This window comes from Sceloporus occidentalis, unplaced genomic scaffold (genome assembly GCF_023333645.1).
Source record: "Sceloporus occidentalis isolate IW3139 unplaced genomic scaffold, rSceOcc1.0.p SCAF_25, whole genome shotgun sequence".
In the NCBI taxonomy this organism is placed as follows: domain Eukaryota; kingdom Metazoa; phylum Chordata; class Lepidosauria; order Squamata; family Phrynosomatidae; genus Sceloporus; species Sceloporus occidentalis.
This window is the reverse complement of record NW_028317005.1, coordinates 13538284-13557284: the sequence shown is the minus strand read 5'-3', so window position 1 is coordinate 13557284 and position 19001 is coordinate 13538284. Positions and strand designations below refer to the sequence as shown.

General features: G+C 40.4%; 1 protein-coding gene across 1 annotated transcript; it reads left to right on the top strand.

Moving 5' to 3' along the window:
- The first annotated feature begins 243 nt into the window (after window positions 1–243).
- Window positions 244–18043, top strand: KCNMB3 (potassium calcium-activated channel subfamily M regulatory beta subunit 3). Its single transcript, XM_089485339.1, has 6 exons — window positions 244–400; window positions 2302–2390; window positions 12070–12182; window positions 15531–15731; window positions 16902–17100; window positions 17636–18043. The coding sequence occupies exons 1-6, from the start codon at window positions 244–246 to the stop codon at window positions 18041–18043; spliced, it is 1167 nt and encodes a 388-aa protein (XP_089341465.1).
- The last annotated feature ends 958 nt before the right edge of the window (window positions 18044–19001 follow it).

Genomic DNA, 19001 nt, shown 5'->3' with positions numbered 1-19001 from the left:
TTCCATGCCGGTACCACAAAATAACACGTATGTAACTATAAATATCAACCGAGGAATGAATGGCAACACATGACAATATATCGCGGTTTCCTTGCGGAGAGAAAATACATATTGCAATCACATCACACCGAACGCTCGCGACTCACCTGCAATGATTACAGACCCGAAAAAGAAGCGCGAACCCAACAGCCCCGAATAATAACCGATGGTTTCTCCTACTGAGAGGCCACAACTTGAATCATCATGGAGCGCACTCCTTCCCAGGCCCAGAACCAACGAGCACCGAGCGGGAAGGAGAAGCCCCTCTTGAAACCAGAGAATGCAGGAGCGCCACCTGCTGCCCGCCTGGTGGAATTTCGCACAGCAGTGAAAGCAAACTCCAGGAACGGATATTGGAAACGTAATCAGATTACATAATCTTAGTCCTCCGACTGTCTCGCGTTATTTTCTAATAAATACTTCTTCACCTATACACAGTGGGGATAATAAGTAGCAGGTGAGGGCAGCCAACATTCAGCCGCGGGTTCACTCCAGCCACGTGTTTCAGTGAGTAGTTTAAAGCTCATGTAGAATACATGTATATTACATGACAATCCGTCCTGGGCAACAGAAAGGGAAATGCATGGAAACATATAATGTGAAGGTGTACATTATTCTTTGTTACACTACATCCTCTGGTGGTTGTGTGTGGAATTGCAACCAAAATACACTGTAGAGCTTCAGGCTGTAGCACATTTTTGGAGAATGTTCAAGGAGAATGACAACTAGAAAAGTGAATCTAAGACAAACCGATACATTAGGTAAAGAGGGCCCTCTACCACGCCACTGCCTGGCTTAGTATATAGCGATGAGGGTTATACTTTATCACCTCAATGTCTGGTTTAGTGTATAGTGATGGGAGTTATTCTGTACCACCATCAATATTTGGCTCAGTGTATATTGTAGTGATGGGAGAAATATTTTTCTATGTTGGCCCATCAAATATTTCTCTTCATTTTCTTATCAAAATTGATTACATTTTGCATCAGATGTTTATTGTTAATACCATTAGATAAGAATAATTGCCACTGGAGGAAAGGTTTATTATTCATTATTTTTTTGACTGAGAGCCAAATGGATGCTCTTCATCTCTGTGGCTCGCACTGATTTCTAAAAACTGTAAAGGAGACATGTTAGGTGCCAGATGCTAATACAGTAGTGAACTTAATTATATTTACATCTAAAATACAACTATAAGAGCTCACTACCGCAAACAATACAGTTTAGGGGATTTTAGTACAATGAATAATGGCTTATGGACTTGGATCAAGTCCCATGAGCAAATTTGTTTTGGCCCATTTATGGATATGTTGGCCACCAGAGGGCATAAACTGTATGTTAGGTTCTTGGTGATAAATCCAAAATAAAACTGCTGATTATAGTGATTATAATTATTAGACATTATTATGCATACATTTTAATGCTATTATAATTATTATATGTTTAGATTGATTATTATTATTCTTTATTTCTATTGCAGCAACAATGTATACAGGGTATGACAAAACTAAAATTGACAGACAGACAGACACGCTGATACATTGAGTTAAGGTGGCCCTGCTTGCCATTTTACAATCTAGAGGATTTAAAGTATGGCAAGAGAAAGTAGACATTACACTATATAAGTCTGTGCCTAGACAGCACAACCTACATAGTATCTTGTGCCCAATAGCACATGTTCTACTACAGCGGACAGGCTTGTCACACCGTATCCTGGCGCTCAGTAGAGAGGACAGCTCCAGCAGAGGTGGGCGCTGGGGGTACTACTCATTCACATAATGCAATTGAAATATTTTGAATTTTGGAAGATATGGAGCAGTATATCAAGCTTAGTATTTGTGTATTAAATGCTACGCATTATTCCCGTATCATCTCCATCTCTGTGTTTGTATCAAATACAAATACTGTAGAGTATTTACAGAATACAGAAATGTTTATAGACTAAATAAATTACCCAAAATTAAAGCCATCTGCATGGATGTCTTCCAATAATTCATTAAAAGACTATTTGTAGGAATTGCACAAGATTTTCCTCCTTCATATACAGTATCAGTATCTGTTTCATGCTGTGTAACATTTATTCAATTATATGACCTGTAGGCTTATCTTCCATCTTGAACTGGTATGAGCTAACCTGAAGCAAGGTCCTTTCCTGTAACGCGTAGATGCTGAAGCCATGTACACTCACTGACAACAAGCCGTACCAGTTTCAAAATATTGTCTTATAAACAATGCTTTTTCATTTCACTGATATGACCACAGGCAACAATTCTCTTCCTTCTGAAAACATTCCATCGCCAGAAGAACCAGCTCTGGACATTTTGTTCTGCTGTACAGCGACGGTTAAGCTGGTGAGAATGGGCAACGTTCCGCTCAAGGGAAAGTCGAGTAAATTGAGCGTGAAATAAAGCAGCTCATAACACATTTGGCAGAGAACACACGTGTGATCCTGTTCAATATACCTTTACAGCAGTTGAATAAAAATTCATAAACGGAGCACAGAAATAACCAAGTTATTTCTTGTTGCTCTGGGCATCCTGGGGCTACATGTGGAATCTTAAGTAAAGGACACAAGAAAGAGTTAGGCAGTGGCCCATATAATTAAATCAGAGCAGCCCTAGCTCCATGTTCAGGAGAGGACTGGCACCTTCTGGCCCTTTGCCCACCCTGGTAGCTAATATACCCAACATGGGGCACATACTCACACATACACACTTGCCCTAACACACACATACTTACGCTCACTCATTCTAACAAACACTCCCTCTAACACAAGCGTACACACAATCTAATATACATTCACACATACTCCCCTCCTTTGCCCCAAGCCTTCTTTCTTGAGCCTCGCTTTTACTGGGGGGTCACGTAACATCACGTTACATGGCCGAGGCCACATATTCCTGCCTCCGCAAGTATGCCAGTTTAAGTCTGATTGGTCTTTTTTGAACAACTTTGGAGCAGCTCGGGGGGCGAATTGCCCCTCGACCCCACGAGCCAGCTCCCCCATGTTCTCCTTAGTGATCCATTCTCCAACATGTCATCTCTGTGTGAGATCTGTAGAACTGTCAGTCTTGTACTCATGAAGTTCTATGCAGTTATGTATTTCACTCATATTCAGCCCAAAAACCTCTTTGCAGCACCCTGATGAAGTAATAATCATTCAGTAATCATAATTACTCTTTTACCATGCCTCAGATTCTTAAAAGGTACTTATCACTTCACCATATGAGGGATCTTACCTAAAGTGCATTACCGTGCACATACGGGCTTTGCCTGATATTTGATACAGTAGAATGTTCCTTCTATTTACCCCATAACTGCCCATTCTAAATATGTCACATTGGCATTCAGGATTGTTGAGAAAACTTTGATTTCATAAACATTTTAGTTTTTTCTTTAACCTGATGGCATTCCATAATAGCTTGAATATTATTCCAAGCAGACACTTTCAAACTTATTGACAGGGGGGGGGCAGGGAGCACTCAGATTTCTGCTGATCATTGGGGGAACACTTGTACTCACTCTAAATGCATTTTCTCCTAATAATTAAGTTTAATAGTGATATTTGGGTGTCTACTTTTATGCAAACTCCCAAAAGCTCCTGTGTCAGGATCAGGAACACGAGTGGAAGAGCTCTGTGGAAGGAAGCCATGGGAAGTTCCCTGATTTAGAGAACACATGTGATCAGCCACGCATGCATACACATGCTTCCACACATCCTACCCCTGGCAGCAGGGACTAGTAATGACCATGTCCTTAGTTCACCAAGTTCACCATGCAGTCCACCACTGCCACGGAAGCCCACGGGACCACCCCAACTTCCAGAGCAAGCTAATACTGAATTCACTAGTCAGTTTGTTAAAAGATATGTAACAGCTGTTCGATTTAGTTTAATATCCGGAGCAGGTAAAACATAATCAACCAACACTCAAACTTATGTGGAGTGTTTTTCAGTCTGTTGTGAGAGTGTAAACAAAAATCTGTGTAAATACTCATTTTTGTGGTATACTTCTCTTTAAATTCCCTGTTGATACTAAATAAAGAATGATGTACGTAAGTCTGCCCTTTTGTCATTTTGCTTCCTGCTGGAATCCCTCGAGATCTTGAAGGTTAAACATACATCTGTACCCTGCAACGCGGGGAGCCTTTCCTAACAATACAGAAATCTTTTACATTTACCAATCTGGGTTAACTGCTTGCTGACGGGAAAATATCAGACCGAAAGTACACCCTACTTTAAATGGAATTTAATATAAGAGATGATGTCTTTCATATTTAAAGAATTGCTGGTATTAGGCTATATTCCTATTAAAAAGAAAACATTTCTGGTAGAGCAGTGCGGTGAAGGTTCATTTTTAGGAGAGTTGTAGTTTAACTAACTTCGCTATATGAAGTTATGAAGGTCCAATACTGGTAAGCTTCTCTAACTTGAAAGGTTCAGTTGTATTTGCATAATTCAATGGGTGAAGAGAATGTGAAGAATATACGTTATACAGGACCAGCCAAGCTCTTCCTGCAGCAGGATCTCACTGGGACAGGACCTTCAACTCTTCCTGCAAACTCTCCTTTTAGTGAATAAACCCCATAGATTACACTGTATGTAGAGTTCCTGAACTCAATAGTGATTTAATGGATAGTCACCCTATCTTTGCAGAAACCAGAAGTGCAAAGGAGAACCAACACCAATTTCTTTATTGCTGGTATCAGATGAAAAATGTTTCCAAAAACATTGTACTGTTTCCTTTTCTAAAACTCTTCTAGTGTTATATTTGTTATTTTGGTCTAATGGAACACTTTGCCTCCTTAACATTCTGCTTTGTTGTAATCAATAGAATGGCTCAGTCTAAAGCACCCAGACAGATACTCTGACTATGTCTATGGAGAAAGGGATTTCATTGTTCTAACAGGACTTTATTAGCATCGCCATGAATGAATTCAGTAGTTGCTCATCCTTTTTCTTTTACCATCACAGATTATCTGTTGCAGAAAACACAAAAATGATCTGGATGCTATAGGGAGGATGTTATACCTTTCTTGCACAGGGGTCATAATGGGGGGAAAGATAATAAATGTGTGGGTCATGGTACATCTTTCAAGTGTGGACTGCTCTCTTATCTAACAAACTATGAATATTACAAAAAACAAATAAAAAAACACAAGAAAATGATGATGTCCTACTTCCCTCTTACTGGCACACCAATAAAGCAACTCCTTCCTAGGACCAGGCTTGATAGTGGGCCATGGACCTTTTAATAAAGTGACCTTTGGTCGCCTGTCCCTCAACACTTTTTGAACCAAGGTCTAAATATGTCTCTGTCCAGTTTATTTTATTGACTTGACCTGGCCAGGGTCTGAAATGTATTGTATGGTTGTGTGAAGAACCACACCACATATGGGCAGTGTCGTGAAGTCACAGTCCATCTGTAGGGTTCCCAGTCTCCACCTCATTTTCTTCCTGATTAGTTGCCCAAACCTTGGGATTAATTAATGACAGGTTAAGTTAAAAGCTGCAGACCTATATGACATGAAAGTAAGAACAACTTACACTTTAATGCTCTACCTGAACTCCCTTAGGATTTCTTTAGCATTGTTGCAAAGGCATATTTCAGTTGTACGCATGTATGATGTCACCTGTTTGGTATACATCTTCTCTTTGTGAAAACGTTTCAGTATAATTAAGCATATCTAAATATTTGAACTTTGACTAGTTTAAATAAAAACATACATTGAATGAACATTTAAGTTTAATTTGTAAAAGCAAATTTAATAATTAAAATTATAAAAAAAAAAATAGTAATAATGAAATTCCACACTATTAGTAAAGACAGATCATTGGTGGTGGTTATATTGAATTTTACAGTTTCAGTAGCCTCTTGGAAAAGCAAAACCAGATGCCACCTTTTCAAATATTTATGAACCACTGAGTAGCTAAACCTTCTTTTCTATTCAACACAAAAAGATTATGTACAATTTTAGCCCGTTCAGCCAGAGACAACAAAATATTCATCAATTATTTACAGGTCAGTTGGGTTGGTATAAAAAAAAAAAAAAAAAAAAAAAAAAAAAAAGAAAGAAAGAAAAGGGAAAAATCCTGGCAAGTCATCATGTTCAGGGAAACAAAAGCTTCACTTATAAAATTCTTTCAGGGGATTTCAACCAAAGATTAGTCAAAGGTGCGTGAAGGATGACAAGCAGGAAGATGCCCACTCATCGAGAAACTGATGGCTCTCTGTTCATTATGTCGGGTAAAGTATTTTCATTTGACCAAGTTACCTTTTGTTGGCGATGAGAGTTAAAACTTTAATGATAAACCAAATGGGAATTAGGTTTTGATTTGACCGTCAGCTAAGGATTCAATGATAATCAATGATCACCTTTGGATCATTATCATTTATTCATAATTATAGGGTTTTTTTTTCATTCCATTCAATATTTGAGAGATTATATATCCACTGTTCTACCAATGATTACTTATTACATGTACTATATTACTATATTGTGTTAATTGTATTTATTGATTAAAATATGCCATGAGCCAAGATTTATTTTTACTGCTTCTTCATGTAATATATTTTTTTAAATTAAAATACATAAACTAGTTGATGATCTGACATTTTTCTCCAGTGGGTAAATAGCAAAACAGGTTTCTTATTTTAGAAATAATCACTTTTTAAATAATACCATAAATGGTGAAATCTAATTTTCTTTGCCTTCTTTGTTGATCAGTATTTTCGCGGATGAGATCTTCTGTATATTTAGTGACTGTTTCAGTCCACATAGCTGAGACAAATCAAGTAGTTTTTTATGTGTTGGTATAAAGACACTAGTGCAAAAAAAGTAGCTGCAAAAATAAGTTGTGCATGTGCTTATCAAAGGCTGAGCAAACCCGTGACTCTCCCGTGTTTACTGGTGTGCTATAGCTTTTACAATATCTGATTGAAGGTGATGGGAGTTATAGTTTAGTGGAAGGCATCAACTGGTCAGACTGAGAGCAAAATCTTGCACAACCTCTGCTACCACGTGTATAAGCGAGAAGTAATGGCGGTTGCGCCACCATGAAGGAAACAGCTGTAGACCATGACTATATGACTTTGTGGCCCATTGCGGCTATATACTAACAGTACTTTCTTTTAGAACTGTAATAAACGTGGGTTATCAGTGCTTCAAAAGTTTGTATGTGAAGCTATATCCATCAGTTGTCATTTGCACCGGGGATTCCAATATTTTCTTGTAACCCATCTCTTTCTCAGGTGAAGGCAGTTGATTTTGTATTGTGTGTAAAGGCAAAGCTAGAACAATAGTGCTGCTCAATATTCCTGCCTGCAGTGTAGAAATAACAGATATAAGTCAGGGAAAGGCAAGTTACACGATGACTGGATCCTTTCTGTGCTCCTTCCTGTGTCCCTTTTATGGGGTTTTAATGCATTTTCTGTACATGTGCATTGAATGGAACTAGACAAGACAAAAGTTGTTCAAAAGGGGTAAACTAGATGGGCCAATTGGTTATTTTCTGCTATCACTACGCCTCCGGTTTTCTTAGCCCTTTGCTACATGGCGTTGCATATAAAAGGTGGGAACCCAGATTTATTCATTTTAAAAACTCCCTCTAATAGCCTACAGTGCATTATGAAGTTTCAATGTGACATCAACAGGCAGAGGTCACACATACTGTATTGGTTCGGATATGGGCCGCACCCGAATATAGGCCGCACCCTAAAAGTTAGGTACTTTTTCAAAGAAAATTTGTTTTTAGTAAAAAAAAAACAACAAACACTTAGTGGAACAGATATGCTGCCACTTTGCCCCGCGAGATATGCTGCCACTCTGCCCTCCCCAGATATGCGGGCCACTCTGCCCCCGAGATGTGCCCCCCAGAGATATGCTGCCACTCTATCCCCCCCCTGAGATATGCTGCCACTCTGCCCCCAAGAGGCCCCCCCCCTCTGGACTTACTGGTGCAGACTCCCCGGGGTCTTGCAGGGCCGGTAGGGGACAGTTACGCAGTACGCGTATTTAACTTCCGGTGCTGGCACTTCCGCCGTGGGAAGTGCCGGCAAAGAAGATTGTTAGCGTACATCGCGCAGACGTTCACCGGCTGCGGCGATGCAAGCATTAACAACCTCTCGCTGCCGGCACGTCTGCACGATGTGCTTTAACAATCTCCTTTGCCAGGACTCCCCCCCGTGGGAATTCCCGGCAAAGGAGATTGTTAAAGCACATCGTGCAGATGTGCCGGCAGCGGGGGCTGTTTACTCGCGTCGCTGCTGCCGGTGAACGTCTGCACGATGCGCTTAGACAACCTCCCGTGTCGGCACTCCCCCCATTGAAAGTGATGGCAGGGGAGGCTGTCAGAGGGTATCGGAGAGTAGGATACGGGTCCCATGCACAGCTGCGGGGAATCTGTATCCTAACCCTGCTGCCTGCCCGGCGCCCGGAACTGCATGTTCCGGGCGTCGGGCGCTAGACCCCGAATATAGGCCGCACCCCCACTTTAAAGACTTAAAGTGGGGGGAAAAAGTGCGCCCTATATTCGAGCCACTACGGTATTTGGGTCAACTGGACTAAACTCCCTACAATTGTTCCTCTTAGATGGCTCCTGCCTAGTCTTATCTACCTAGCCTACTAAGCTCACCCTTTCCAGGTTTAACCATTAACCTTTTCAATGGTAATTCGTATCATTCTTGTCCTATGCCACCCGTTACACACCTTACCCCTGCACCACAGACACCTCTCCCCACTTTCCACCTTTCACACATCGAACCCTCCATTCATATTGTCCTTCTTTTACCTCCCCACTACGTCCTCCATCCTTTATTGCACCGTAACGCACAACCAGACTCAGGGGCATTAAAGTATTTCAAGTATTAACCCTCTTCAGCCTAACTATGTGCGGCATTGTTCCCTGTTAAGGAGCCACCTAGACATTTAATACTTTTGTGCCTAATACAACGACAAAGCTACTTGTCATGCATAACTGCATGCAATGGCATTTAACCCTGCCTCGACGTGGTTAATAAATAATAATCATGTAATTAATACATGATTGGCGGAAATCCTTAAAAAAAGCACCGCATAAGCCAAAATCCATTGACAGACAGCATGGAGTATCCGGCATGGCTGGTGAGCGGAGACATCTGGCTCCAGCACAGGGAAGCAGAGTGGGACAAATGCTTAATTGATGTTAAATCGCTATGTGCTTAGTGATTTCCAAACAGCAGTCAGTTCAAATAAGTCTTATTTTTAAATCTAAAGCAATGTTTGGCATTTGCGAAATGTCACTTGTAATGAGATGCAGACAGATGTTTAAAGGGGAAATTCAAGCAGATTAATTTGCTCATATTTGCCAAATTAATACCGATTGTATATTTTAAAGTGGTCTATAGTATATACATTTTTTGAATTATACATTTAAAAAAAAAAAACCCTTTTAGGCTAGGTTTCCACTTGGTTTTTTTTAGCTAAAAACGCCCATAAAAACGCCAATAGAGCCACCTGGCGTTTTTTTAGTGAAAAAACGCAGCAGCCAGATGTTAGCTGTTCTTCAATAGGAAATCGCAAAATGCCATATCCACTTGGCGTTTTTTTGTTTGGCGTTTTTTCAGTCCTCTGGCGTTTTTCTGCTTTTTTGGGCTGTGTGGCAGTTTTTCAAAATCGCAGCATGTTGACACTCTGGCGTTTTTTCAAGGAAATCTTGGCGTTTTTCTCCAATAGAAGTCTATGGGAGAGAAAAAACACCATGAAAAAGCCATGTGGGTTTTTTGCCTTGGCGTTTTTTATGGCGTTTTTTCCACAGTTACAATGCAGAGGATGGACCCAGTATCTGTGTGTCCTACGAGAAATAGGCTGGAAACAAACAGTTTCACACAAAACAAAGTTCATATTGAATTCTACACCATTTGGAACAAACATGCCATTACAAACAAACATACGCGACACATCAACTGGATCCTGCGTGCCAAAAGCAACAGCAAACAATTTGCACCATCATTTGGGGCCAATCTTCCTAGAGGAGCAGACATTCGGAATAAAGCAGGCCTTACAAACCACAGAAAAGAGACAAAAGGGTCCGCCGGGGCATTTAAGTAGAACTCTACCAAGTAAATGGCATCAGGAGGGGACAGATACTTGCCATTTATCCTAATCCCTTTTAGCTGGGTGAAACTTCTAACTTGTAAAGGCTGGAAAAACTGCCTAAGGTCAAAAAAAGCAATTTCCACAGAAAGGCTAAAACGCCAGAAAAAACTCCAGAAAAAAACGCCAAAACGCAGGAAAATGCAGTGGCAGTTTTCTTGGCGTTTTTCATCAAGAAAAAAAACGCAGGACAAAAACCCAAGTGGAAACCTAGCCTAAAACAGCTTATTTTATGGTAATGTTCACAAATCTGTGCATGTCTTCTAGGCACCGTAATTTTAAGTAGTTAGTGTTATTTGTCCTACAATAATACATTGAATGTCACAAGTAAACGCAACAGGCCCGGACTGGCCATCGGGCAAACCGGGCGTTTGCCCGGTGGGCCGAGCCACAGCAGGGCCGGATTGACTTAGGGGCTGATGGAGCTGCAGCTCCAGGCCCCTACCTTAAAATAGGCCCAGTCAGGACCGAACTGACTGGGCCTATGCGGCCTCTACGGCCGGATTAACGCAGGGCATAAGGGGCACCTGCCCCTTAAGCCCGCCGCAACTGCGTCCGGGTCCGCCACTCTAAGGGGCCGGGAAGCCCCCACCAGGGCCGGCCTTAGGGGTCTGCGGCCGCACAGGGCTTCCATTAAAACATAGTTTGTTTTTTTTTAAACTTTATTTAACATCCTCCATGTTAAATAAAGTTTTTGTTAACTTTATTTTTTGTTTTAGTTTTTGCCCCTTATGCATATATAGTGTATATGCTCACTTTTCTCACGTGGATTTAAAGCCCCTTAAAGTGGATCGCTCTATACACCTAATCCAGATTTGGCTACTAACTTCCATTATATGGTAGTATGGTTAATGAGAAACCCGGGGCATCATTGTCTGTGACTGATTTGACCTGAAAAGTGGGCACAGGCAACTGGTCCATGTGTTTTAGTTGGCTTGGCTTTAAAACACATCTAATATGTTCTGATAACCCAGATGTCGGGCTCCAGAGTGGCTTGAGACCTTTCTGGCTAACCTACAGACAGTGCTGTCAAATAACAATGGCAATATTAGGTAAACTGGGCTCATCAAACTTAATCAGAGCTAGAGCAGATCTGGGCTCATCCCTTGAATCTCCAAAACACGGTCAATCAAGGACCAAACTTCCAAACGTTGCTTATGGAGGACATTTACTGGGGGCTGTGGTGGACAATTTAATGATGTTATATGGTGCCTATCCCTGCTATATATCATAGGCACAGAGTCACACTATGCTTTATTTTCAAAATAAATGATTTTGGCTGGAAACCGTATTCCGTAAGGGATACTTGACTTGAGTAGGAGGCAGGCGCTTGGAATACATGTTGGAAAAACCCTTAAACTCAATCATAATCATTTACTTTATGGCGGTATGTGTACTATGTGTCCTCAGTATAGAAATAGTGATCATAATAATCACTCTAGGCATCAAATAATTTCGTTTACTAATCATGTTATCACCGTAAACCTAAATTAGGCAAGTTTTCTGTGTTTCTATGATGAATTCGCTTCTGACAGTAAGTAAGAGCCAGCTGGAAATCAGAACTTTCCTCTATAGGCTTAACATGAGCTCCTGAGACTCAAGAACTTCCCAAAGGAGTCATGGTTTCTATAGAAACATGTAATTCACTGAAGCGGAAACACCCAGGTGATAAAATATGCTTTTTGTTAGACAGGCATTAATTAGGAAGCCTGTTATCTTCGTAGGAGACAAACCCTTTTTTGACCATTACGACACCTATGTACATTTGGAACACTGCGATAACAGCAAATAATAGCAGATAGACACATCTGGTGGCCTGTGTGCTGAAGAGGAGGAATCGTGTTGGGGCTTATGGCTGGAGTTTGGCCTTAGCTGGTTCTATTTAGCTTACCCTTATAGTTGATGGCCCTGCTAAAAGAGGAGATGTGGATGCAGTCAGTGCAGCAAAGGCAGTCATTCAGCGTGCCAATCCAGACCACCCTGCAAAGCAGCCGAAGGCAGCGCTACACCAGGTGAGGCCAAAAACTCTGAGAACTCTATAGACATAGCTATATAGGGAATGCAACCATGCTATCAATTCTGGCTTTTAAAAGTTCTTTGCCATCAATTTAATGAACCGTTATCCGTGTTCTTCTTCCACTGATGAGGTTGCATACCTCATAAGTTGCTGTTCTTGTTAACCGTGTAGGTAAGAAGGGTATGGTCTGAAAGAAGAGCTGCAGCTCACAGCAGTGGGGTGTTTGGGGTCAGTGTGACCATCCCTGTCACTCATTCCCAATGAAACACTGAATGGGGTGGAAGAAGGAACTAAAAACCAGTGGAAAAGCTGGAGTCATAGTTTTCCAATGGGCTAAAAACCAGGGGTCCAGACCATAGGACACATTCATCTCTGTATCAGAAATTATATAATTCATATCTTTGTGTCTAGGGACTAGCTCACTATTTGTGACTAGGGTCTTTAACAGGGCTGGTCATAAAACCTTTAGTGCACAGTGCAAACTGTCACTAATGCCCCCCCCCCCCAGCAGTTATATACTACATACTAATATAGTGATGTACATGGTGGTGGCATCGGGCTGCTTTGTAGGAGCTTGTAGAGGAGTGGGGGATCTGAGCGAGAAGTGTGGCTGCAGGTAGAAGAAAGAGGGCGCATGGTTTGTCTCTGCCGCAAGTGAGCTCTTTATCTTCCCTGCATCCAGCTGCAGAGGACCCCAGAAGCTGAGACCATTAAGTGCTAAGGATCCATGTGCCAGGTTGCCATGTGGCTGAAGGTATATGTGCTACATTGAAATTGCCTTGTAGTTTCAGATGGATTACTATTTGGTAGCAGAGGGATAGAAGTCACCTGTAAGATCTAAAGCCGCCGGACTACACTGGATACAGCAGCCAGGGAAAGGCACTCAGCATTATCTACAGGCCAGTCCCTATGTACAAGGACACCTATAGCATATACATACCTAAAAACACAAGTACCACCACTTTTCCATCCAGAGCCCCAACATATATGTGCACCACTGTTACCCCACAGAACTGGAAAAACATGATTTGGATGGGGGTTTATTAAAAAAGTGGTTTATTTGTTAGATAGCTTTCATTGCAATGTTAATGTTATGTTATTATTATTTTTTTTTATAATGCGCCATCATGTTCCGTAGCGCTGTACAATGGGTAAACAGCACATAACAAGTAGTATGTAACATAACAATTTGACAACAGGTGAGGAGGGCTCTGCTGAAACGAGCTTACAGTCTAGACCTCATAACACTCCTTTTTCAAGAATTTATATATTATAGTGTGTAATTCTTGTGTTCTGTGTGATATGTGTGCCCTAGAACACTATACTGTAAGAGTGATAATGGTAACAGTTTAGTGGTATTTTAATTTGGGAAGCAAATGAGCCCTTTGTGCAGTGGAACAGCTGTCAGCACCATGGACAGTGAATGGATTATAATAGCTCAGCGTCTGAAACACTGCCACAGAGCAGAGAACGTATGGATGTTTACAAAAGTCACATGGCCCATTAAACTACATAAAAATAGATTGAAACACATGAATTTTTGTTGCAGTCCGTTTAGTATTTAGCCTAAGGGCCAATGCTGTAAAAGCATTCTTGCTCAGATCTCTTTTCTTATTTAAAGTCAGTGAATGTATTCTTACGTGGCTAGCTGCCTTTGTGTGTGCATATCCTCTGCTGATTTTTACAGATATTCAATCATTTTCTATGTATTTCAATAAACAACTTTATTATTGCAGAGAACACTGAGATATATATATATATATATATATATATATATATACACACACACACACACAGACTTTTATGACATTGCATTCTAAATACATAGATACACTTTTCTGGGAAGGCTTTCCAGAAGATTTTGGAGTGTTTCTGTGGGATTTTTTGCCCATTCATCCAGTAGAGCATTTGTAAGGTCAGGCACTGATGTTGGACAAGAAGGCCTGGCTCTCAATCTCCGTTCCAGTTCATCCCAAAGGTGATTTATGGGGTTGCCGTCAGGGCTCTATGTGAGCCGGTCACGTTCCTTCTCACCAAATTCACCAACCATGCCTTTATGGATCTTGCTTTGTGCACTGGTACGCAGTCATTGTATTCCTCTTCAGCATACAAAGACATTTTGAACAATTCTAAGCTTTTAACTTTGTAGTAACAGTTTGGGGAATACAAGAGGTGCTTATATTTGTGAAATTGTACTAATACTTATAATGTACTAATATAAGGTAAAGTATAGTAAAGTATTCATTATTATAAAGCACAATACCACTAAAAATTATTCTTTTTCACGACGCTAAAAGTTACAGTAATGAAAAGGTGAGTGCGCAAAACAGTTGAAGAAATAAGTAAAATTTTAAAGTGGTTCAGAGCTTTAAGACATGTCTCTGGCTTGTATGTTCAAAACGAATCCCCAGGTTATTCTGGGGTAATTCTTATGCGGATATTTCCCCCCAACTTCACCAAGCAACATGTCCCACGGTGCCACCTTTGCCCCCAAACAGCTTGCGAGTACTTCCTTTAACCCCAAACAGCTTCTGGTGCCACCTTTGCCCCAAGCAGCTTATCAGTGCCACCAAACAGTCTGCCTATGCCATCTTTGCTCCAGCTCACCTGTGCCACAAACAGCTTATATGTGCCATCTTTGCCCACAAACAGCTTGTATGTGCCATCATTGCCCCTTGCCCCCATCCATATGGCACACAGATGCAAAAACACAAACACACACTTACCCATACTCGCTAACACACATGTACACATTAATTACACATACTCCATCTCGCACCACACATCTATGCTCACACACACATATACATAGACATCCAATCATGATCACATACACTTACACATAGACATGCATGCATGATTACATAAACCTATACATAGACATCCATGCATGATCACATACACTTTTACACAGACATCAATGCTCACATACATACAAACATACATACCCCCTTTCTCTCGGTCATACCTCCTTACCTCTCCTGCAGATTTCAGTACATAACGTGACCCTGCTATGTGGCAGTTCAAAATTGTTTAGAAAGGGCCCTTCCGAACTGGACTGCAATGTATACCTGGACCGCGACCTGAACTGAAGCGGTGCGGAGAGAGACTGGCAAAAGTTATTGAAGTGGTTGTCCGGGCCCCCTAGAGAGGTAACACCTGTAGTTACGCCACTCTATGTAGTCAATAACAGGTCCAAAAGCAATGATAAGAAGCGGAAAGAAGCAAATCCTCTAACGGTTGTTGGTCCTACAAGTCCAGACTTGTGAATATCTTCTAGTTCTTTTTTCCACACTAAAAAAAATCATAGAGCAATTGTCATTAAGTGCTCTCTTATTTTAAGGGAAGCCTTTTCCTCAGTACCTGGAAAGGCTAAGAGGAAGGAAAGCAGCAGCGATGGGGTTAAACCATCTGATAAGGTGAAGAAACAAGTTTCAAATGCTGGAGAAGATAGAGCGATGCTGCTTGGGTTCACAATGATGGGGCTTTCTGTACTCATGTTCTTCCTACTTGGAATCACCATTTTGAAACCATTCATGCACAGGTGCGTAATGCAACATTCATGCCAACACACATGGTATGTTGTGGCCACTGAAGACGCAGAAACATGTTCAGGTAACAGTCCAAATATAATAATGTGTTGATTTGATTGATAAAAACTAAAAACTACGATCTATCTGCGCTTCTATTACTCTTGTCCCATTCTTCATCTTCTCTTCTCATTCTCATCTTACCCTTGAGTGGAGAGGGGAATATTAGTCTGGGCTCCAGTATAGAAGTTTAGGCTGAACAGAAGTGCAGCCTACAGACGGGGGCTCAGCTAGTAATGGTGGGATATGTAAGTGGTTACATTAAACAAAATACAACCATCAGAGGATAAATCTATTAATATTCCAGGTCTGTTAATATATGTAAACCAAAAAGACAAAAATGGCAGTTCTGGATGTATCTAGAGTAGTGAGCCATAATATTTGGATATGCCAGCTTGTGCAGAGGCACCTCAAACAGAAATTTATGAAACTACTTGTTTTCAGGTAATAACACACAGAATGCATGCCTTATTTGTGCCCATCAAGGACAAAACAAATTGGCACTGAAATGGCATTATGAAGGAATCCTAGAGCATTGAAGTGTAGCTAGAAGCCATGGAACATATAGGTATTTATCAAATCATAGGGATTCAAACAGAAACATGTTTCAGGACCAACAAGCTTTGTGGCGTTGTAAACATTGCGTATACCAGGATGTCAGGGTGAATAATACCAAATATGCCAATTTTTATACAAGTTTGCAAAGCAAGTAACACAATTAACCATCTTAGATTAAATGTGTGATCAGATCTACCGAAACTACCTCATGGGTAGAAAAGCAAATATCTGCCACCCGTCTTTATTGCTTTTATCTAAACATTAGATCAGAGCAAATACTAATTGATACCATAAGATTATTGGGTTTATTATTTTTTGTCTGGAAGTTGTGGTTTCTCCCTGCCTTCTCTATTATGTATGGCCAACATGGACATGTTTCTCCAGCAAGCCTGGGATGGCTCTTCATAATGTATCGTGAAGTCAAGGAGTTGAAACCACAACTCTCCTACATTCAGATATTAAAATGTTAATATTTTCGTAAGGATTCCTGTTTCATCCGGCAGCCTCTTGAGATGCCACCAGCATGTGATTTTTGATGTGTAGGATATGTCTGTGTTTCTTGTCAGTGTGTGGAATGAAGAGTCCAACTGTACAGTAATCCAGGCAGATATAATGGACGAGTGGGTAGACTGTTCTTTTACATGCGGTGTTGACTGTCATGGACAATCAAAGTATCCCTGTCTTCAGATACTCGTCAATGTGTCCCACTCGGGAGAGGTAGCTTTACTGCACTACAACGAGGAGGCCATCCAAACGAACCCCAAAGTAAGTACACTTTTCAACCGCGCACAAGGAAAATCAAACGTACATTGATTAACTCTAGTGTTCAAAACCCCATTGTGGAAACTGCACAGGGAAAGGGTGACGAAGTGAGATCTTCAGGACAAAAAAAAAAAAGAAAAAAAGATTAGATAATGCTGACCCTGCCACGAGCTGCTGAATATCTCAACTTCCATGAACTATATTTATTCAATGATTTAAAAGAAATGAGACAGTTCTCTTTAAAAGGTGAACAACAAGTTTTTATATATATCGCTTTTTAATATAAAACACGAATAGGTTTATTTAATGTGAATTGTTCAAAAATTAAGGATTTGGTATAAGTATTTAACGTTAAGACAAAATAGAAACACCACCAATTGGGGCAATGTAAATTATTTCAAAATTAAAGCATTTTAATTTCTTGATAAAAGATAATGGTTTCAACAACAGGTTTACAATGATATAATATCATTTACTTTATAGGAAGCTTTATTAATTAAAAAATATTTGACTTTTTTTTTTTTTTTATTTCATCCAGTGCTTTTATGTCCCCACGTGCCAACGTGATAAGATTAATTTACTGGAAGGAGTCTTGGATGTGAAAGAATACTTTGACCGAAAAAATGACACACCTTTTGCTTGTTTCCATCAACAAGACCGCAAACCTGAAGATGTCATCCTCATAAAGAAGTACGACAGATGGGTGGTCTTCCACTGCCTGTTCTGGCCGACTCTGATGCTCATCGGAGGAGCCTCTATTGTAGGAATGGTTAAACTAACTCAGCATCTCTCCCTGCTGTGTAAAGTCTACTGCAGCTCAACAAAAGATGATGTTGGGAGCGTAACATCCCGAGCTGACTCTCAACCTAGTAAAACTAGAAAGGAAGAAAAGACTTTAAGGTGGCGGCTGAACTCGCAGAATATGAACAATGCACCATTTAAATGAGGCTGGCTAGCAGCCAGAATGGACAATTGTCAACTATATGGAGAAGAGAGTGTCCTAAATCCTGTACATGATAGTTTCGGTATCAGACAGTAAGATTCCAGTTAGAATAACAAAATAATTAATTTAGGGAATCTAAATTTTTTTAGAAGTAGATTTTTAGAAAAACATGGAAACCAATGTTAGCATTGTGAATATTTTTTAATAATGGTTTGAAGTAAAAATGTGCCCTAAATGTGCTAAATAAAAATGTGATGCTTATGCTTTTGCTAGCAAGATTGTAGAAAACAAATTTTTTATTTTTATTTAAGCAACAAAAGCCCACAACCGAGAGCAAAGAATCGGTGGACCCGACTACGCAGTCTGACGTTCCAGGAGAGCTTCAAATTAATAACTCCATTACAGATCTTTTTACACACACAGTTGTCTGAGGTCCAGCAAGCTCCATATGCAAACACTATGGCCGCTTGCAAAAATCTAAATTGGTGGACTCATGTCACCCATATTTACTTAAGAGCCAGAAGCATCGCTGAATCCTCATCTCCTCAAAATGTTATGTAATGGTTACATTACAATGGTTAAATAAATATGGGTGCCACAAGTGCACCAATGTAATAAAGATGTGAAATGCATGTTATAGTCATAGATACCGTATTTGCTCCATTATAAGAGCATATGGGGGATAAGGGCTTTCTGGAGGCAGAGTGGTATATAGGGGGTTAAAAGGAATATCAGGGAGGCAGAGTGGCATATAGGGGGTATAAGGCATATCTTGGGGGCAGAGTGGCATAACTGGGGGGCAGGTTGGCAAATAAGGAAATAAAAACAAAAAAATCATTTTTTATTAAATACAAAAAATTTTTTACATGTGAATTAGTATTTACTAGTATAACATTTTTCTTATAGAGTAGTTTTATATTCAGTAGTTTTTATATTTACATTTTAGGGGGTCATCTTATAA